The sequence below is a fragment of the Drosophila subpulchrella genome, chromosome 3L (genome assembly GCF_014743375.2).
Source record: "Drosophila subpulchrella strain 33 F10 #4 breed RU33 chromosome 3L, RU_Dsub_v1.1 Primary Assembly, whole genome shotgun sequence".
Taxonomy (NCBI): Eukaryota; Metazoa; Arthropoda; class Insecta; order Diptera; family Drosophilidae; genus Drosophila; species Drosophila subpulchrella.
In genome coordinates, this window is record NC_050612.1 from 6,636,900 (window position 1) to 6,658,741 (window position 21,842).

The window sequence follows — 21,842 nt, forward strand, 5'->3', positions numbered from 1 at the left end:
GAAAAGCACTGGTAAGCTGTCCCATTAAATTCAGTCTAGACGTCTTTATAAGAAAAGTAGGACTGTGATTTTTACGTTTAAAAAATCTGTAAGTTTTGCAAACATTGTATAACTACAAATATTTCATAGATATGATGTGATTTTTATTTACCACCTGTGATGATGACCCAATCAATTAGAAAGCCAGCTCCCGTTCAAATAATGAAAGGCAATTGTGTTTATTTATACCAATAATTGTGGCTTTTGTTTAATGTGTCTCATTATCGTTCTTTTATTATAAGTATATACAGTTTTACTAATTTACACTACGCTTAGGGCGCTACAATTACGCGAGCTTACATACTTACAACTTGTGCATAAAGTACAGCAATACATGGATCTCTAGTTTAGGAAATAATTACACGCGTAGAAAATTATGGTACATACGAAGTAAAATAAATTATATTTATAAACGACAGGAACAAATTGGTACCTTAAGACGAAAAAACAATAACAGCTAAATCAATGATTGCTCGTGTACATTTGGCTTGGGTTTGGGCTCGGTCGGTTGGGATGGGAGGGTTGGGGACTTCAGCAGACTTGGGTTGATATGTTTTGGGTCCTCCCACAGGGCCTTTCAAAGTTCCGCTGGCCTCGAACTCAAATCGGAGGGAAAGGAAAAACGATATAATGAAATCTACGGAGGTGATAGAAGTGGACCTAGCTGCCAGGAATTGTGCTTCTATAATTTAGTGGGTGTCTCGGATCTGCCGTCTCGGTTATATGTTAGTGGTCGGGTATGTATGTATTCATTGATGTCGCCCTGCTATATATCTTCCAATTTACATCCTATAAGCTCTGATTGCATAAGTTGTATGTAATTAAATTAACGTATCTTCAAATGGTTTTTGGATTATCTTCTCCACAAAATTGCACAACGTCTGGGGCAGCGGTTCGGTTTTTCATTACATTTTTTTTGTCGAATTTTATTGGTTTACTCATTTTTGGGGGCCCATGCCAAAGGAACCGCTGCATTTCAGCTGGTTTTTCCCTCTCATTTTGCTTGCTATTTGGTATAAGCGGCGTTAATCAAAATACCGAATAATCACATTGTAAATTATTGTCCGAAAGTGTAATTATACCTTTCAAGCCCGGGCCTCGAAGTCGAAATCGGATTTGGTATCTGCATCTGTATCTGTATCTGATTCGAAGCTGGAAGTGACTACGGCCGCAGGAGCGTGAGCTTCTGCTGCTCCCGGAAGGCGATCAGCGAGCGGAAGGCGGAAATGGGCGAGGCCACGGGGGCGGCCGGATCCGGAGAAGCCGCCGATGGATGTCATGGCTTTGCACTCAGCGAGGTCACATTCACGCCGGGCGATATCTTTCCGGAGTGCGAACTGGATGACGAGGCGGTGGAGTTGCTGGATATTGGTCCCATCATGTGCTGGGCCGCGGATTGGCCGCTGCTCGTGGGTATGTGGACCACATCGCAGCCCATCGAGGAGGACGAACTGGAGGCGGAGGGCGAGGCCACGGGCGGCGGCGCCACCTGCTGGGCTCCGCCGGAGCCACCCGAAGTGGTCAGGCTGAGCGGTGCAAAGTGGGGTCCATTGGCGGCTCCCGACACCGCCGCCTTCCACAGCAGCGGGTTCATGCCCAGAGGTCCGTTGTGGGCCGCCAGGCTGGCTCCAAAGCTGCGCTGATGCTCGAGGAACTCCTGCGTGGGAGCGCTCAGGTGCGCCGCAGCTGGTCCGTAGAATCCTCGGTACAAATCCGGGCGGACGTAGGGCGAGTAGTTGGGAATCCGGGCGGCCAGGGGCGATAGAATCTTCCCCGGCGAGGGCTGCTGACCTGGATGACCATAGAAGCCGGGATGCGCAGGCGGTAGCTCGGGCAGACTGTCCTTGGGCCCGGAGCTCGAGTCCTTGCTGTCCTTGGAGGCCATGTCGGCCAGGGACCAGATCCTCGGCTTCGCCGTGCCCCCCACCGCGGTCTGCAGCGAGTTCTGCTGCGCCTGCTGGTGCTGCTGCAGCAGCTGCTGCTGGTGGTGGTGGTAGGCGGCGATGTCCGGTGGCGATCCCGCCGGCGGCCGGAAGTGGTGGTGCAGGGCGGCGGGGTGGAAGAGGGGGTGGGCGCCCGGCGGCATGCTGCCGGGGCGGTCGTAGAGGTCCGGTGATCCATTGGGCGATCCAGGCCGCGACTCGGACCACTCGCTGTTGTTGCTCTCCCCGGGGCGGTCGGCCATCATGTCGGCCAAGCGGCCGGAACGGTCCTTGTCGTCCGTGGAGCCCACGCCGGAGTCCTTGGCGTCTGCAAGGGGAAGAGAGAAAGGGGGAACCATTAGAGGTAGCTCAAGATAATATTTTAAAGTTTATAGAAGGTTAAAATAAATAGAAAAAGATTTTAGTTGCCTACTAAAGGGCCTAATAGTGGTCTATTTTAAGATACCCTAATGTGTTTCAACAATACTACTAAACCTTTTCTTTTATGTTTTCATTCAATTACTATTAACTCAACTTTAACTTTATATAAAAATGTTAATTTTTAATATAAATGAGTGTTAAATGAGCAGAACTGTGGTAGAGCGTCGGCAGAGCGCATTCGTATCCCATGGGACTGTCTGAGCTGCTTCTGCTGGTGACCACTGTTTAAAATGCTTTCAATAGCACGGCTTTCATTTTTTTTAAGTATACCGTTTTGAAAACTAAATTCAAAGTTGGCAAAGGTCAACAACTTTTTCCAAGATGCTATGCAATATATTTTGATGACAAAGTTGAAAGTGTAATGGGTCTTTCGACCCCTGTGTTTTCAGAGCTATACCCTTAAGGAGCTTATAGAATGCTGTTCCTATCTTACCTAGCAGATCATTGTCCTCCGTGTTCTTATCGTCGTCATCGTCGATATTGGCATCGTCGTCGTCGACGCGATTCCTGGGCTCCCAGGTCATCTTGTTCTCCTTTTTCAGTCTTCTTCTCGCGTTGGCGAACCACGTGGACACCTGCGTCAGCGTCATCTTGGTGATAATGGCCAGCATTATTTTCTCGCCCTTGGTGGGGTAGGGGTTCTTCTTGTGCTCGTTCAGCCAGGCCTTCAGGGTGGAGGTGGTCTCGCGGGTGGCGTTCTTCCTCCTGGCCCCGTTCAGATCCATGCCGTAGCTGCAAGAAATCGAAAGAAAGAGCGAAATTAGACGGGGTTTCAAGTCTGGTGCGGACATCATTTGCGCGATAAGGGAACGGGAACCCAACGACCCAAGTCCAACCATTCCCCGAATTGCCAGCAGGTGATTAAGGCCCGAATGGAATGCAGACCCAGCTGTTGCCAGGTCGTTTGGAGTTCTTTAAATATGCGCCGGGCCGAACAATTGTTGCAATTTGTTAAACTGGCCAGGAACGGTGGGCGGGCGGCTTTGTTCTGCGTTAAATTTGTTCATCATAAACGCATTTGCATGGGCCCGAACATTTATGCCCGTGCAGTTTGCGGTCTGACACATTGCTCCCCATCCCACTGTGCCATCGGTGGTCGATGGTCGATGGTCGAATGTTGCCGCATGCCTCTCGGACGACAACTGTCCTTTATCGCTTTTTGTGGGCAGTTAACATGAACGTTTTTAGTATATTGGTATATATACATCGCGGAACAGAGTGTAAATACATATATGCCTCAATGCTTCACTACACTGGGGGATAAGGTGCCATCGTATTGATAATCCGAACTATCTTTAAAACAAATAAGGTTGCCTACAAAATGGAATTACTTTCCTGCATGTTTTTGTTCTATCCTTATAATTCTCAACTTTTTTTTTTGAAAATTTGGAGTGCAAGCTTTTAAGCTTGAAGACTGCTTATTTTATTAAAAAATTGGTTGTTAGATTCTGATAAACATAAAACATCCCTGATTTAAGAGTGTGTGGAGTGCAGTTTTTGTTCTAGGCTTATAATTCCCAACTTGTTTTTTAGAAAAAAGTGAAGAAGTGGTTATTCGGCTTGCAGAGTGATGTATATATTATTCGGATGTAAAATATTTCACTGGACAGTTTATGAAACCTAATAGGCCATTAGCTTACCGGACTTAAAAAATATTTGTAATATTTTTTTTTGCAGTGCGTGGAATGCAAAATACCGACGGGGGAGAGAAATACCCATCGCCATCGCATCGCATACATGTGTAGCTGTCTCATTTGTAGTTTTCAGACAGCTGCCCGATCCGATCCGATCCAAACAGAGAGAGAAGAGGATGACAACGATGTCAACTGGATGCTATATGGGAACGACTCTGCGTCCGCTGCATTAATTAATTTAAGTTTGAATGCAAAGTGTCGCCGAGTGCGAAACACCTGCGCAGACAGGCACTCTGCCTTTGATCACCTGACAGCTGAATACATTTTTTTAATTTTCCTATCAGCGCTGTAAATGATTGGTGACGACAACAACGCCCCCAACGCTCCGTAAGTTCGTAATGCTGCTGCGAGGCACAAAAACAACGAAATATTATAGGTGGGGCCGCGCGTATTCCTCCTGAATTTCGAATCGAATTCGCCAACTACCAGCACGTCACGGCGAAATAACTCAAAATTGATTTATGGCGAATATGTACGGGGTATAGTCGATAGACAACAACGCATCGATATCAACATCAACAGTAGCTGCATGAGTCAACTATCAAATTTTGTTATGAGTGTCAATTACAGGGGAAACAATGGGCCCAGCGTTGTACCTGTCCGATCGTGAGGTGACGTGACGGGATGTTGTCGATTGTTTAACCGGCAATTGTGTTTGGAAATTTATGTCACTTTGGTTTGGCCACTGCAGTGTGTTTGTGGTTTTTCTCCGATTTTGGAGGTGCGCTCCACTGCGATCGGCGGAAGCAGCCCGCCGACGTGCAAACGATCAATTACAAGCGAATAAATTGCCGGCTGGTAATGGAAATTCGAAATTCGAATGCCACTGGGCCTGCGTGCCAATATGCCAGACTTTTACTATTCGAACGCACTTTTCCGAGCCGGCATTTAAATGCACCTGCACGCACCTGCAGCACCTCAATCCCAATCCCAAGCCCAATCCCAATCCGAATCCCAATCCCGCTCACGTTCCGATCGACGCCTTTCAGCGGACCACCATCGGGGTTTATCGATTGGAAAAGGGAATGGGAATGGGAATGGGGGAAGTATCTGTCGTACTCGCACTTTCTGCCAAACTATGACTAATCCTCACCTGTTGAACGGATAACCGGCGAAGGCCGCGTCGTATGGGTGATACATCGAGGGATATGGCCAGGGCGATGCTCCGGCCACCAGGTTCTCCTTCAGATCGATGCCAGCCTGTAGGAAAAAAGAAACAGAGATAACCGATTAGTGGCTTTGTTATTTATAATTTCAGACTAATTTCTAGACGAATTTCTGATTTTAGCTTGAACCCGAGAGCAATGGGCCAGACCTTGAACCAAAATTATTAAGAATCATGTTTAACAAATCATTAAGACGTCTTTGAGTTTATTTTTGAGTCGATGGATGGCTTGTTATGTGTCTGTCTTATCAGAGAAAACAAGGCACAGTGGTTGGGTGTGTTGAGAAAAATGAAAGATAACAGGTTTTGTTATAATAATACATATGTATGCATTTGAAATACCTCAAATAGGAAAAAGGTACTTCATTTATTAGTAAATTTGATAGTAATATTTTAATAGAATAGATTTCTTTATAAGAACATCATTTTAGCCACACTGTGCCGCAGAATGAGGTGATAAGCCCGAAACAATCTGACCAGCATCAGGCGAGCATGTGGGCATGTCGTGACTCTGGCAGTGACTTTAGGAGCACTGCGTTTGGAGTTGTCAGCGATTGCCCCTTAATCGCGCCACTGCTACATGCACATTTCGCCATTAGACACTCGATTGGAATCACACAGGGGAACCAGAGAAAACATTTAGGAACACAGACTTTGGCACTGATAGGCGTGGGACAGGCGTGTAATATAGAGCGCTGATTAAGTAAAACACGACAATTATCTCTGCGCGTCTTGTCCCAACTCGCTGCGACATTCGCCAGCTGTTAAGGCGATAATGGTGGAGTGACAGAGGCAGCTGCTGGAGCACTAAAACGCTATACTATATACTGCATAGTACTCGAACTGAAAACGGACGCATATTCGTCAGTGGAGGCGATTCGGAAAGCCGCCGCCGCAGTTATGACAGGCATGTTGCAAATAGTCGCCAGCCGAAAACCAGCGGGGGTACGAAAACAAGATGCGAAATCAATGAGAACGAGCCCGATACGGATCTACATGGCACCGCAGGACGAGTGCAGGATGCTCGCATCGGATGCAGGTCCCAAAATCTATTGTCTCGGTGTCGCGACGAGCGTCTGCGCCAGATTGCTGCAAAGCGGAAATATTTTTATGTCGCCAACACGAAAATGTTGCTGTTGCTGTTGCAACATCGCTATCGCCGACCATCGACTGGTAGTGAGAGTAGGAGTAGGAGTCATTCCCGGGGTCCGGGTCTGGAGCTGGCCAAAAGGTTTCGGGACTGGTTGGTTGCTTGGCTGCCCAGCATGTGGTAAGTGCGAGTACAGCGGCGATAGACTGATAAACAGCAAAAGCAACAGCCACAGATCTCGAGGGCCAGGCCAACTGTAGGGCCAAGGCCCTTTGACAGGTCCGACACTCGGAAAAATAATAATACCCATCTCTCCAATATCAAGTAGTTACGTTTGAGTTACCCTTGGAAAACGTTTTAGAGATTAAGTTATTGCCTTATAACTCGCACTTGGGAAGCACATTATTTTTAATTGATTAAATAATACAGCAATTTGTCAGAAATAATTGTGTGATATAGCCCAGCTGATTCCGGTTATAAAAGTGATGGACTTTTGTAACTCCCATTTAAAGCTTACAAGCTAATCGATAGTAACACTGATCGTTACATTCCAGCCAGTGTCTACACTGCTTACGATATACGATGAATATCTTATAGAAATACTATTAATACAACTAACTCTTCTGGGGTGATGTAAAAACTAACTACTAACTTTTTATATTTGCCTTGTCGCTAAAGGTTATATTATTTTCTGAGTGCAGTCTTTCTTTCTCTGACTCCTTGCCAGTGCAGAAGTCAGTTAGCCAAACATGGACAGCGATTTCGGGACAGACTATATTAAATTACACGGGCTGCTCCTATTTCTCAATGGAAGCTCGATGCGAGACCGAGCCCGAAACCGGTTTACGTTTTACAACCTTTACAATAATCACGCCCGGCTATCACGGGAATTGTGGAGCCCCAAAAGTCGGGCCTGAGGATGGGATCCCCGTCCCTAATCCGAACCCGAATCCCAATCCGAATCTGTGTCGTGCGTGTTTGGCAGCGAGTGCGTGTAGGCCATGTCGATGCGGGCAAAGCGCATATAATAAATTGTTGCCGGTTGGCTACCAGCTAAAGTAAAGTATCTCCACGGAGCAACAGTAGCTACTTCCAAGCTAATGCAGCCCGAATCGGCTTGGTTTTCTGGTGGAAAACGCACCCGTGCCGGGATTTTTGCGCTGGCGGCGGTTAATATTAACAACATTCGACATGTTTGCGTCTGCGTTTATTATTACCAATACTGCGATGCAGCAGCAACAGTTGCAGCAGCAGCAGCAACATCTGCAGCAACAGCAGCAACATCCACAGCCACCGCACAGATGCAACTCGTTTTCGAGTTAAATATTGCATTACCACTGGCGACGACAACTGCAATTGTAAAAGCGCTCTGTAGCGCAGATCGCATATTGTCGATAGCTTGTTCTTCCGCAACAATGTTTATGCATTTGCAAAATGTTTGTAGTTTTGGCACTAGAGCTTGTTCCCTCGGTTTGTAAATTGTGTACTTGGGCATTAAATGCCCCACGGTGACCACCATCAAAGAGAGGGGATATATTTCGACCTTTGCCCATTGATTTCTTTAAATATCTCTGGCAAATAAAGGGGAGTTTTTTTTTGTATTTCTATAGAAGTGGTTAAGATGTTAGAAATGAATAATATTAATCAAATATATCTTTAATATATTTATACCTTAAAGAGAGGACTTCAAATAAGCTGGCTAGTAACAAATCGAAATCCGATATCCCACAAGAACCCATAATAACCTCTTACATTAGGCCTGTTAACATTTCCCATTAATCATCGCCGTAAAGGCAAAGCTAATATTTGGTTAGGAAACTGTAAGCAAAAGTCAGAATATGAGTGGAACAAGCTCGAGAAACTCTCCCCGCCCACTGGACATTACGAACATGAGTGACCACTGTTGGCCGCAAGACCTCAAGTGGTTGGATGTCTGATCCGCTGGATCTTAACAACCGGAGTGCGTCGTTTCACGCATCGGGAAGTGCGGTTTGCCGGCTCCCAGGTCCCTGGTCCCTGGTCTCAGGTCCCCGTGCCCCACTTCCTCCTCCTGTCTGCCAGCAAATTAAATAATTCAAATTAAAATGGGACTTTGTCTTCATTACCAAGGAAATTCTGCGACTGTGTTCCCTTCACGCCAAACGTCAATGGGCCAGGCCCGTTGGATTATATGGCTGGGATCCGTTTTGTGGAGCCGGGGGTCTTGAGGGGCCTCCGGCTCCTGTGGTCTGTCGCCCTGATGCGCCACGATTTGAGCGATGCGCGTAATGACGGGTCGAGTTAATTAATTGCTGCTTCGATTTAAAAATAAACGCACGTTTGCCCGCCGCTTTCCCGCCTGTACAGCGAAGAATGAATGGAATCGGAATTGGAATCGGATTCGTACTTTGAATGGGAGTCGGAATCGAAATTGAAATTGAAATTGACGACAGCGCGGAGTTTGAGTCGCGCCAAAGAATGCGTTCTGTGATAGGAGAGCTAATCTACACTGAAAGCAAGTGGTTCTTATTATATCTATAAGAAAGGGATATTTATTTTCGAGAAGAATGATCTTTAAAAAATTATACATTTTAAAGAGTTTAAGGTGGGATAAAATGAGCTTTTTTGTTTAAGAAAGAATGCATCCAATTTGAATTTTAATGATATATGGTTGTTATATTTTTGACATACGGAACTTAAGTTTCCAATCAAATTTTTCCTCTGTGCACCCTTGCTCTGTTCCCCTTTTACAACTGGAGCTCCCAACTCCCGATGACACTTTTTTTCACAACTCGCTTATAAAGTTGTACCACTGAGGTTGCTGTTGTTGGTGTTGATGTTGCTGTTGCCTTTGTTGCTGGTCGTGTTGCCTGTTTGTTTGTGCGTTGTTCGTATGCGTTGCCATGACTGCTAATTTGTTTGTTGTAGGCAGGGCGGCCATTCAGGCCGTCACACACACAGAGTACACACACAGCACCAACACCAAGGCGCCGAGCTTCCTTTTTCCTTTGCCACCCATATAAAAGTGCAAAATTTACTGTTAACGAACATTTTCAACTTTGCCAAAAAGCCAAACAACAACGGCAGCAACACAAAAACTTTCCACAACACTTACGGCAACAACAATGAGATTGGTGCGAGCAGTAAATGTATTTAGTACTTTGGCACACAACCTCCTAACTCAAGTCCCCATCCCCCAAAAAAGAACTCCCCACCACCCACTAGCCGTCACCTTGCCATTAGAAAAGCAACCCCCAAAACAACACGACAACACTTCGACATTTTCAAAAGTTGACAAATCAGTGCATGTAGCCAAGGTTCCAAGGAGCAGGATGTCCCAGGATCGGGAGATGGGAGCTCGAATTCGGGAGGCTGGCCGTAGTATCTCGGGGTTGTTTTCTCTATAATGCCAGAGTGTGATATCTGGAGTGGGTTCCGTTCGGTTCGCTTCAGTTCGGTGCCAGGCAAGAGGGGGTGGTGCGATTTGTAGTTGCTTTCTGCTACATTTCGTAGAACGCAGCAAACTTGCTGGGGGCAAAAGTTTTTGTAGCTCCCACAGGATATGAGCGTATACCGCACATTTGAGCCAGCCAGGCACAGGCAGCCCTTTGTTGGAGCGAAAACCCAGTGCGACTATGTTGTCGAGTGTGAAATTTCATGCTTGCATTGTTGTCGTTGATGATGTTGCGGCACTTAAACTGGGGAAAAGTCAATATACCATTTTGGCTACTTGCCCGGCGTCAAGTGTCTAAAAACACCCATCCGCCCTGTTTTCAGGAGGCCTGAGTGTTCGCATTCGGGTCGAAAAGGCTCCAGGCCCTCTGCGAAAATGCCCTGCGTGGGGAAAGTTTAAGTGTAGCTGGGGAGTCCACTCATTAGACTTTGAAAGTGACTGCACTTAAAATTTGCCAAAACGAAAATATGTGGTTTAGGCCCTAACATCCGTTTGTTTTTTTTTGGTGCACCTCAACATATGAGTGTGACTTCTAGATTATTATGTCCACTTTGAAATAAAATAAATAAGCATCCTTCAAATTACACAGTTTAGCTACATAAATCTCTTAAGATTTGAAATCACTTCTAAAGCTGTCTAAAAGTATGCAATAAAATATTTTAATCAAACAAATATGAATAATTTTAAATGTAAGGCCTTACTTTTACTTTTACATACTCAATATAATTGAACTGGAAGAGCAGCTGAAGCATTACCTTAAAGTCAAACACCCAATTGTCCCTATTAATTGCCAGTTTTCTCTCAACCAAAAATAATTTCCAAAAAATTCCAGCTATAGGAAACCAACAAAAGACCCATTTTAAATTAAGGCAGACATTCGGCAATTAACAAAATTAATTTCTCCGAGTGTCAGCGAGTGCAGGATGCAACATATGCGCCGGGGTCGAAGTCAATTTCGGACTTAAGGATAAACAGATAAACGGATGAACGGAGCGGAATGGAATGGGATGATCTAAGGGCGGACAGCCTGACAGGCTGTCACTTGCGTGTTGACAAATTTATTAATAAGGTACGAGGCGGCATCGGCCGTCGACGCCCCTAAAAACACTAGATGAAAAACCGAGACGGGGACCGGGAAACGGGAAAACGGAAAAGCGAAGGAGGGAAAACACCGGGCGCGGCCTGGGTTCAGCCTATTTGTTAGCGGGCGGCGCTCTTCAAATGTATCTTGCCATTCGAAATGACAGCGGTGCACCATTGCCATCTCATCCACCGGAGTTGTCGTCGTCATCCACCTTCAAACTCCAACCGGAGTCGGAGTTTTTGGGAGCGGGATATATATTCCCGCGCTGCGGCAAACTGACAGCCGCTTGACAGCTCGTGTCAAAGTAATGAATCCACCGCATTGAGCAGACACTTTTACAACTAGGCTGTATCTACATATCCGTATCTATACGGCGGAGAGAAATCGCTCCAGTTTAGCGCCGGCGGCTGAAGTGACTAATTACGACCCGGATGATTTATTTAGCAGATGCCACGACCCGACCTGTGCTGTCTTTAAACGCTGCCATCAATACGGCCGCGTAAATCCGCTGTGATCTCAAGTGCCCCGAACACACGACACTTCAATCACATCCTGCTAAATTGCTGTGTCAGCGGACGGATAAAAATATAATGCCCCGCTCTCGATTGCGATCGATCGCGATTACGGACTGATCGATGCTTTTCGCTGCGACTTTCATAATTTGTTTTGCGGACAATGGCTAAATTTATACAAAGTGCCAGCTACTGGCCGGCAGAGCAGACCGGTTCTCTAATTTTAACACATTATTCCCTCGAAGTAAACCAGTTCAAATGCAAATTTCGTTTTGAATTTTTTATCGAGCATGTGTTTGATTAGGCGAAACACCAATGGTGGACAGCGATTGCACTTAAATCACCTGACGGCGATAATATTTAATCCCACATTAGCGTTCACAGAGATCAGCAGAAAAGTATATTCGCTCCACCCGCGTTTAGTCACAGCAACTACTTATGCAGAGCCAGCTATTTCCCGATCCGTATGCCCATACAGTTTGCCACTTCATCTCCAGTAGTGGCATTCTAAATACTCAACGGGCCATTCATTAAACTCTCAGTTTCAATTTCACAGTCGTCAGCTCGTTTCGAGTTCTGCTTCTGTTTCTTTTTGCCCCGAGTGCCGTCAGCTTTTAGACTTTTTTCTTTTTGGCTTGTAAGCAAATAAATTTATGTGTTCACTTCTGAATGCGACATTTTATCGGATCATATTTAATGGGCGCTGTTAGGAGGCCTCGACAAAGGAGAGCCGAAAGCCCACCAATTCGGAGACAAATTTGAACACATCATTTGGAGTAGATACCTGAGTCGTTTTAAATGACATTTTAAATTTTAGACAAGAGAAGCTGTATAATATACATCCACTAATTTATAATATATATCAAACCTCTTTAAGTTAATTTTAAACTTATTCAAGACAAATTTACCACAATTCAACAAGTTTTGCACATTAATCAACTGCCTTTGCTGTAATTGTCTTGCCCCATTCAATTACATTCCTCTTAACAGTTTTGCAGACAATTAAAAATAAGATACACATTGAATTCCATCTCTCCCATTCCTCAAAACATTTTATGAGACAAGGAAACAAGGAACCGGGTCAATACATTGTGTCTAGTTCGATTGACTGGTAAATGCAGTTTCTCCGATTCCACCTAAATTTTCGACTGAATTGGAACACATGCTGGAGCCTAAACCCAAACCATAACCAAACCAAACCAATCCAAACCACTGGGTGTCCAGTCCTTGGGCTCCGCATGTGGTCCCGAGAACATTGTGTCCAAATAGAATTGTTGGCAAACAAAGGCAAATTACATGATGCTATTAGAAGCGAGGCGAACAAAGGGCCGACGGCGAAGCGCCGGACATGTGGTGACCAAGACGTGCCACAGTCCCCAGTCCATTGTCCATAAATTCGGACAGTGCAGCGGGATAGGGATCCCCGACTCAACTGCAGATCGAGTTAAGCCAGCCATATTTCGCAACTCCCGGCCAGGCGAGACCTGCACAATGAGGCTTGAAATATCACCGGGCGAACGAAAGGTCAGGCGTAGGCTTAGGCCCTAAGTACCGGGGACCCGGGGACCCGTGGCCCCCAGCCTGACAAATCGCTCTAAGCGAGGCTCTGCTGTAGGCCAGCACAAGTTCGGAAGCATAGACGGGGCTTTCGGTACTCGGTGTTCGGTACTCGGTTCACGATCAAATGACGACGCGACTTCAACGTCGATGGTGGTCTCCCGCTCCTCGAGTCGACAAATTCACAAATTTATTGCGCCATTGTTCGGGGTATATGACTTATGAACAGGCTTTATTGTGCACAGGGAACAATATTTTTAGAAGTTTAGAATAGTAGATATGATCACTAGAAATTAAATATATTTAAAAACACATATCAAAGTAATCTGAATTTAAATGAAATTTATAATTTAGGATAGCCTAAAAATAATAAAATCCTTCAAGCGGGGTTTTCTTTCCTTTAAAATACTATCAGATATACAAAAAAATAATTCGACTGTTTTTGATATGTCCTATTTCTAACTCAGAATATTGTAAAACCTTTATAACCATGAAAGTCAAAGTATATTTAACCAAGATTTTAATTTTGGCTTTCTGCTCTCGGTTTTGGCTCAGTGTAAGGCCCTCGTATATCCCCAATTCTTCAGATTTTTGTAGCCTGAGCTCACTTACCGGATTGGCGTAGAACGGCGGCTGGTCCGCCGCAATGCCGGAGAGGTAGGCGGACATGCCCTCCGGATAGACGCCAAGGGGCACTCCTCCGGCGGCGGCCAGGCGCTGGTAGTTGAGCATGTCGTACTGGCAGGAGCAGATCGTCTGGCCGCTGACCGGATCCGTGTAGATGGTGCGGCCGGTATCACAGCAGCGGCTGGGCGGGTTGCCCGCCCCGGGCGCCGGGGCTCCTCCGGGGGCGGAGGAGTGCGGTCCCGGGGGCGGACCGCCTACCAGCGAGAGGGCGGGCAGGCCGGCGGACGGGCCGCACGGCGAGGTGGAGCGGGCGCCCGGCGGCACCGTCGAGGTCACCATGCCACTGTGGCCTGGCCCGGAGATCCCGGGAGCGCTCAGCGGCTGGGCGGCGGGACAGGCGAGCGTGGGCAGCGTCGAGGGCGGACTCTGCGGAGCGTTGGTTGGAGGCGTGTTGGGCGACGAGGTGGCAAGGTGAGTTGAAACGGCATTCTGCAAGTGGAAGTGGATAAGGAAGTGGTTGGTTAATTTTCTAAAATAAAAGAGTATCCCTTAATTAAAAACTTATATTTGTATCACCTAATTTCCTGTCTTCCTTTCACTTTATTCCTATATTTTTGTTATTTTTTGTGGCTGGATGATGCTAGCCCTTGCAAATGGAAAAAGGTTTGCACGAAAAAGTGTGATCATTAGAAATTAAAGTGGTATTTTATGAAATCTTTTATACAAAATCTTTGATACATAAGATTTGCAATATATTTTGTAAATTCAAGCGAGATATGTTCGACTTTCTTTTTTTAAAATATGGTTAAAAGCTAAAATCTTTAGAAACAACTTTCTTAAAGATTTAAGATTTAACAAAATTATTTTGGTTTTAAAATCTTAAGAACCCACGCTTGTTAAATTGGTGTTTAAAAAAATTTTATAAATGTAGCTAAAGCTACTATATCATCATGTACTGGTTAAAGGAAAGATCCTAATTCTTTGTTTTGTTAAAATCGAATAATTAAAAGAACATAAATATTATTAGCCTAACCCAAAAGAAAAACAGAGAGCTATTCCCAAAACGAGACTAATTTACAGCGATGTTCTCCCAAAAAGTTTCCCTTCTCCGATATTTATTTCATAAATTTGATTATACGACTTTGGTCTCTTCCAATCCATTTCTCAAGTTTATGGCGGCCCATTAAAGCGCTGCTTCTTGCGATGGATAAAAAGCCCCATAGACGGCATGGGTCTACTGGGCCCTGCTACCAGCTGGCACTAAAACTTAATTAAAAACGTAGCCCCTTATCAGCGCGATAAGCGAGTCTCTCCAGTGGGTTGTGGGTTGCTGTCCACGGGCCCTTCAGATCCCCAGAACCAGAACCAGAACTCAGATCCCGAACCGCTGTCTTCTTCAGTCAATAAAACGAGACCCTGCCCCCAGCTCCGCTCTCCGGACCCAAAACACCAATACTCCAGGCCTCGAACCCCTTTCCCCTGGCCGATCTTCAAAGTGGGGCCGCCATTACCAACAAATCATGTTTTCGATTGACAACATTGATTTAAATTACACAGCCGATTGCTGCCAACGACGACAGCGGCAACGGCAACGGCAACAGCAACAACTGCAACGACAACCAGCAACATCGACAAGCAGCAACGGCAACGTCCTAAGAGCAATTTGATTGTAAGTTGTCCAATGACTGCCTGGATCGGGGCTCTATATAGTATGGCATGGGATGGTATGGTAAAGTATGTGAGTGTGTGCACATAAGCCTATCGCGCACTTTTGTCAACACTTTTAGTCAACTGCAACAGCAACAACAGTGGACAAGAGCAACGTACACATTCGCACATGCGACATGGGGGGACAAACAAGTTTCAGGTTTGTTTATCGCTGCCTCTTTGGTTAACTTCTCCACTTCTTGGGGCCGCTCTTCCCGTTTAACATTTTACAAATGATCCGAGGCGTAAGATACGATTTTTATCGCAGGCCGGCGGTCACAGAGCTGCATGTTGTATCGGTCGTGATTGATACCGCCGCAATGTGTTGCTGTTGGGACTCGGTGTTGCTGTTGCTGTTGCTGTTGCGTCTCGTGCTTTCATCAAGTGACAACTCAAGTGGCCCTATGCGATTAAAAATTAATTCCCGGTGTTTGCCGGACGGATGGATGGATCCACTATACGCAGCCTTATCAACTGGCTCTTTGAATCAGCCGCCGATGATTATCGACCATCTATCTGCAGGCTATGCGTCCGTGTATCTGGACTCCAAGGAAAGTTATTATATTTTCGGGTAGCCATTGCGGAGGGTATAGAATGACAGCCATTCATGTCACTGGGCATGTTTGCTTAAAGAGCATTTAATATTTTTGATATTCTGTTTCAGCCTTCGTGTTGCGCCACAAGTTGCTTCTTGCACTCGACGATCGAGTGTGTGTATATGCTCGAGTGTCGAGTGCAAGTGATTACATTTGGGCCCAGAGGCAATATTGGCTGGTCATATTTGCCAGCGGATCGGGTTACCGGGATTATTATGGCCAGGGAGGAGGAAATGTGGCCGAAATCCTATTGGGCCTGCGGCTGGGGAAGGAACGGTGGTGGTGACCTTGCCAGCTTGGTTAACAACCAAAGACACAGATAAAAGAGATTTTCCGAATTGGCAGACGGTTTTTCGTGTGTTCAGCTTATGTAGCACACTTGTGGTCCTGACATTTCCCCACGAATTTGGCAGAACATTCGATCCGAACATTTTGATCTGTTTTATTTTTAAATCCATGTCTTCCGTTTGCCAAATCAAAATGCTAAGGCATTCGAACCCCGAGAGTAATCCCACTGTTTGTGCACTAATACATGTGTTGCACGCGCTTACTTCTGATGATCTTTAGGCGCATTTCGCGACCAAGAAACGGGTTTGCCCGAGTGCAATCTAATTGCCACCACTCCAAATGCCAAGTGACAAGCTAAAACGGGCCATCTTACAAGTAATAATACTGAAAACAAATTGGAATACGCACCATTACTAAACAGATACCGGTTTCATTACTGTGCACTGTCATTTAATATTAATTTTTGCTTTTAACTAAAACTATAAAGCAAATCTTAAAGTTACGATGCACCGATGGAGTCGCGCACTAAACGGAGGTGTATAATCTGTGGGTATATGTATAATCCGATTGATCCGAACTAGTTTTTAGTGGTGATCCGTCCCGGGGGTTTATATTGTATAGTTTTTCGTATTGTTTCACTGATTTTTCACTTGCCGACGGCTAAGAGGAGCTGGCCAATGCCAATTCGGCCAACAGTTCGATTGCCAGGCGCTCGACTGGGCACTGGTAAATCCGGTAAATCCGACGGGGAGTTTGGCTGAGTTACGGGCCAGAATCAATGGGATCAAACGGAGGAGCAGCCGGAGGACGAGGATGCGAAAACGAGGGCGCCGCTGTATCTGAATCTCAATCCGACTCTGAACTCCGAGTTCCGAGTTCCGAATCCAGCTCGCAGATCGACGGCGAGCGGCGGGCAGAGAGCACTATTTTCACACTGGCACTGCCGACACGAACGATACGAACAATCTGCGTAACAGTCAAAAGTAGACTAACATGAGTTTCTTGAGCAACTACAAAGTGTACGACAAATGGGAATTACACGACAACCGACAATCGAAAAACAGCGCAGCAAGAGCAACAACAACAACGGGCCCGCGCACCACCACATAGCCCGCTCGCCTATCTGTGTGGGCTAGAGAGAGAGCGAGCGAGGGAGAGAGAGAGCCCAAACGGGTTTCTCCCCCTGTTTTCAGTTCGTTTTTCCCTTGGTATTGGTGCGAAGAGAGCTCTTTGCGCGAGTGTGCAGTATCTGTGTGTGCAGGCGGGCCAAGTGTGCGTGCCAAGAGTATCTGTGAGTGGGAAAAAAGTAGCAAACGAGGCGGCACGACGACAACACGAACGGCAACAACGGCAATAATGATTATCATTATAAGTGGGCTGGCGCTCTGGGGATAGGAATCGGATCGGTATGGCATAGTACAGCGTACAGCCCCCCTCCCCTGCCCCTGAGCCCCTCCGAGAGCGAGCGAGACAGAGCGAGACCGGTTGGTTAGCAGCAGTAGAGGGGGGGCAAAAAAGTATCTACCGCCTGTGTGACCATAAATAAAGTATCTACCAGCTGCGGCCGGCGAGAGCGGGACGGCTATAGCCGGCCACGAATCGCATCCAACGGCAGCGGCAGCAGCAATATCGCAAGTTGCTCGCGTTGGCTGTCGTGTTGCTCGCGTGCAAGCGAGGCAGCAACAGCAGCAGCGGCAGCAGCAGCAACACCGAGCGGCAGAACATGAAAAAATTAACTTAACAACTAGAAAAATGGCTGTTATTGCGTGTTGTTGTAAATGCCGATGTATGTATTTGTAGGCGATGTTGTTGCTGCTGTTGTTGCCGCTGCTGTTGCAACGCTGCTACTTGATGTTGTTGCTGCCGCTGCTGCTGTTGCTGCTGCTGTTGCTGCTGCCGCAGTTGCTGCTGCTGCTGCCGTGGGTGTTGCTACGTGTAGTTGTTGCCATAAACAACACAACAACACGAACGTCGCGACGTATGAAAGCAAAGTGTTTACGCTCGCTTCTCGCTTTTCGCCGCTGATGAAAAACGAAAAACGAAAAAAGTGGAAAGAAAAAAGAAAAGCCTGATGAACATGAACGAGAGACTCGTGAAGAGGTTGGGCCAACCCAGCGCGATGGGTAATGTTTTATCATCCGCCTCTGCCGCAGTCGCAGTTGACGTCCCCCCTTGGAGCCCCCCCTCTTGACCGCTTTGGCTCTTCGGCTGGATTGGTGGCATCTTTCGCGCTGCTCCAACAAAAACGACACCGCAGCTGCCGTCGCTGCTTTTGCCGCCTTTGCTGCCTTGGCTGCTACAACATACGCTCTTACATTTTATTATGTAGGTATTTGCTTTTTGTTTTGCCTCCTGCCGTGGCGTTTCTTTAACTTTTTCTAATTAATTGAAACGCCACTCGAGAGGAGTGACGGCAGCTGCTAGAGCGGGATGGCGTTTATGTGCTACATATGTATCTACTACCTACTGAGTACCGACTACTCGTACATTCGAAAGCTACTTTGTCGTCCCCGGCAATCGGTGGTTATAGCCACCCCCGCCCCTTTTCCGCCCACCTCAGCTCGGTGTCGCACACGCAGTAAACAAATTCTTACAACATTTAAATGAAGTCACCAGGAGCTTTATCCTTTTCCATTGGCCCGACATTAACGATTAGTTTTTCGATAGTCATTTATTAGGGGTTTCCTCGTCCACAGGGAGGACGGCTCGTAAGTTTTCATGAAAATTAATGGATCGACAGTGCCAAAATAAAAGTTTAACCAACCACCGTATTAAGGTCACTTACATGAGGTTAAGATGTTTTACTTGAAGAGGAAATGTGAATTTTATCTCGAGTGACTTTAATACTTCCACAGAAAAGAATATTCATTTCTAAATTTTTGATATTTTACAAAAAATGTTGATTATGAATTTCTAAAACAAATTTTGAATTATATTCTAAAAATATCTAGTTAAATTTTAAATGGTTCCATGATTAAAATCGTATAATAGTGTCGGATCTTTAGAAACAACATTTTGAACAAAAGGAATAACTTGTAAAACTTTACAAAATGAGTTAACTTTTTTAAATTAAAAATTTGAATAAGAGTTATAAATTATTTAGGTTGAAAGGATCATATAACATTTCAAAAACTTTTTTAAAAACCTAAAAATTTAATCTTCTTTTCTTATATCACCTATTACAAATTTTATTTTTAAAATGTCCTTACAACTTATATATTGGTGAGACTTAAGAATTTTGGAACTTTTAAATTAAAATAAAACACGTAAATCAAATGCTCTTGGTAAATACTTGTTAAGAAAAAGAAAATGGTGTTTCCTGGTTAACCCACTTAAGTGACTTTTACGATCCGTATCTGTATCTGCCATCAGTATCTTCTTTTTAATTCAGAGCGACATTAATTGGCTCGCGAGCAACAAATTCAGATCACGTTAACCCATTGGCGCGCCTACAAAATTGCCGTCGCCTTCTGTGCAGAAACACAGCGGCAACAAGAGGAACACGGCAGCAACAACTGCAACAACACTGGCAACCGCAGCAGCAACTTCTCCCATGGGCGGGGAAAATGGTGGAAAAGGGGGTGCCGCAAAAAAATAAGTAAGAGGAGACAGGGGGGGGGGGGGTTGGCCAGCTAGCAGCAGCAACCTTTTTCGAGGCGGGCTTACTGGCGCTAAGAGAGCCGAGAAAGAGTGAGACAGATTGCAGGGGAAAAGTTGCCCCAAATGGCCGCAAGCAAAAGCGGGAGGGCAAGATGATGCCAAAGCCAACTCCCCGAAACTCCCTGAAACCCCCCGAAACCCCCCCCCGCCCCACTCAACCCTCCACAGTCGTTAGTCGCAGTCGATCCAAATCCAGAAACAACGCCAGTCTTTGTTTAACGATTTTTATATTTCGAACACGAGATATATTTGTATCCTTTGTACTTCGCTTGTTGCCACAGAGTACGAGTATCTGTGTGTCGCTCATGTAGTGGTTGTATCTGTAGTCGTACGGCTTGTATTGATGGCTTCGCCTCGCTTCGTTGGGCTTCGTATCTTGGGGATACGTAGCCAAGCCCCCACCCCGCAGTGTATCTCTTCTTGTTTGCAGATAGCTCGTCGAGAGCTGAGGAGCTGCAGACCCGACCAGGCCAATGATGATTGTGAGTCGAGAGCGCCAAGCCAGGCACACCATTTTCCGTATCTATGTATCTTTGTATCTGCAAGCGCGTGTTGCGGTGCGGAGTGCGTACGCGAGTACGCGTCTACAAACGTCGACATGAATTTTAATCTAATAGATACAAATGAAAAGGTGTTTGTGTGCTCCGCTCCGGTGTAATCGCTTTGACTCGCCGGGCTTTTGGGGCGTATAGTTGCGGTCGGCCGGGTCGGATCGGATCGGGCCTTCCCAAGGAGCGGTGTAGTTGGAGTATTGATTCGTTTCCAGCCCTCGATGGGGATTTTATTGCCTCAACATCCCCCCTTTCCCGGAGGACTTATCTCGGGAGTTCCCTTGAGCCTGCGGTTATGCCTGTGCTGTGCGACGGCTCGATTTCGCCTCTTTATACAATGTTTTTGATTGATTTTCTTCGAGGGGTTTATTGAAGAGCAGTGAAAACTTGTAATAAGTACCGAAATCGAGGATTCTTATTGAAAGAAAGTAGTGATGGTGAGGGCCGGGGAACTCCAGACACTTGTTATGGAAATTAATGGCAAACGAAGGAACTTTGATTTACTTTAATAGAATAGGATAGAATATTTAACAAAAGTATGGTTGAAGTATTTAAAGTTAAAAGATTGTGATAGTATTTCTTCTTAGAATGTCAATAAAAATAGTTTAAGGCTTTTAAATGTAAGTTTGGTTACACAAAAAAGTTTTCAACTAATTCTATTTACAACTATACTTAGTTTCGATATTATTTAAGGATAAGGCAAGAAAAATGTGAACTTATTAATTTAAGATCAAGGTGTTATTATTTTCAGCTCGATCACAGTATCAATAAGACAGGGCTACCGTTTTTTTTTATAAATAAGTTTTTTCATAAATAAAATCATTTAGTAACTGTTGGTGTATTTTAAATTCAATCTTAGCTAACAGAAGTTGTATTTGAGTTTCTCAATCTATTCTTAATATATTAATAAAACTATAATATTTTTTAAATGTAAGCCTTAAGTAAAGAGGTTAATCTCGAGTTCAACATCAACTTTAATATTTATTTATTTATTGTTCAGTATAACCGAAAGTTGAAAACTGAAGGTACAGTGGGAACAGCCATCAACTGTTAATTAAAAAAATTTAAGCAAAATAGAGTTTAAAATTGTAAATATTATTACGTTTTGACAATAAGAAACATGCCATTGAGAGATATTATTAATCTTGAGCAGTAAGATTATATTTTCATCCTGGGGGAGGAGCAACTGGAAGCGCCTGCCGTCTTGGCGATTACACGGCTGCAATCCGAGATGTTGCAAGTGGCAAGTGGGCCAAGACGCAGCCAACCAGCTAACCGACCAACCAGCCATTAATGAACGACCGGCCCGAGTGGAAGACAAAAGCGCTACAAAGGAGTGCTCTTCTCTATCTGGGCATCCGAATCGGTGGGACTGGAGCTGGAAGACTAAAGAATGAAGACTGGCGAAGGGGCAGGGGGCTCAGCCACGAGTGCCTGTGTATCTGTGGAGAGGGAGGTGTATATCTGCAGTCGTAC

At 45.4% G+C, this 21,842-nt stretch overlaps 1 protein-coding gene across 2 annotated transcripts; it reads right to left on the reverse strand.

The window, feature by feature from the left end:
• Positions 1–217: 217 nt before the first annotated feature.
• Positions 218–16,924, reverse strand: LOC119554279 (homeobox protein caupolican). Of its 2 annotated transcripts, XM_037865132.1 has the most exons (5): positions 16,564–16,924; positions 13,550–14,053; positions 5,190–5,296; positions 2,836–3,134; positions 218–2,289 (listed from the first exon to the last, which is right to left on the reverse strand). In XM_037865132.1, the coding sequence occupies exons 1-5, from the start codon at positions 16,603–16,605 to the stop codon at positions 1,316–1,318; spliced, it is 1,926 nt and encodes a 641-aa protein (XP_037721060.1). In that variant the 5' UTR covers positions 16,606–16,924; the 3' UTR covers positions 218–1,315. The 2 variants fall into 2 exon arrangements, with proteins under 2 accessions (XP_037721060.1, XP_037721061.1); XM_037865133.1 differs by lacking the exons at positions 13,550–14,053; positions 16,564–16,924 and adding an exon at positions 6,695–6,839.
• Positions 16,925–21,842: the final 4,918 nt, after the last annotated feature.

What these genes read in the sequence shown, in the direction of transcription:
- LOC119554279 (XM_037865132.1), bottom strand. Translation starts at nt 16,605, where the DNA reads ATGACAGTGCACAGTAATGAAACCGGTATCTGTTTAGTAATG. An exon ending in CGCCGTTCTACGCCAATCCG is followed by an intron (nt 5,297 to 13,549) that starts GTAAGTGAGCTC and finishes TTTTTCCTACAG; the next exon opens with GCTGGCATCGATCTGAAGGA. An exon ending in GGAGGACAATGATCTGCTAG is followed by an intron (nt 2,290 to 2,835) that starts GTAAGATAGGAA and finishes TTCCCCTTGCAG; the next exon opens with ACGCCAAGGACTCCGGCGTG.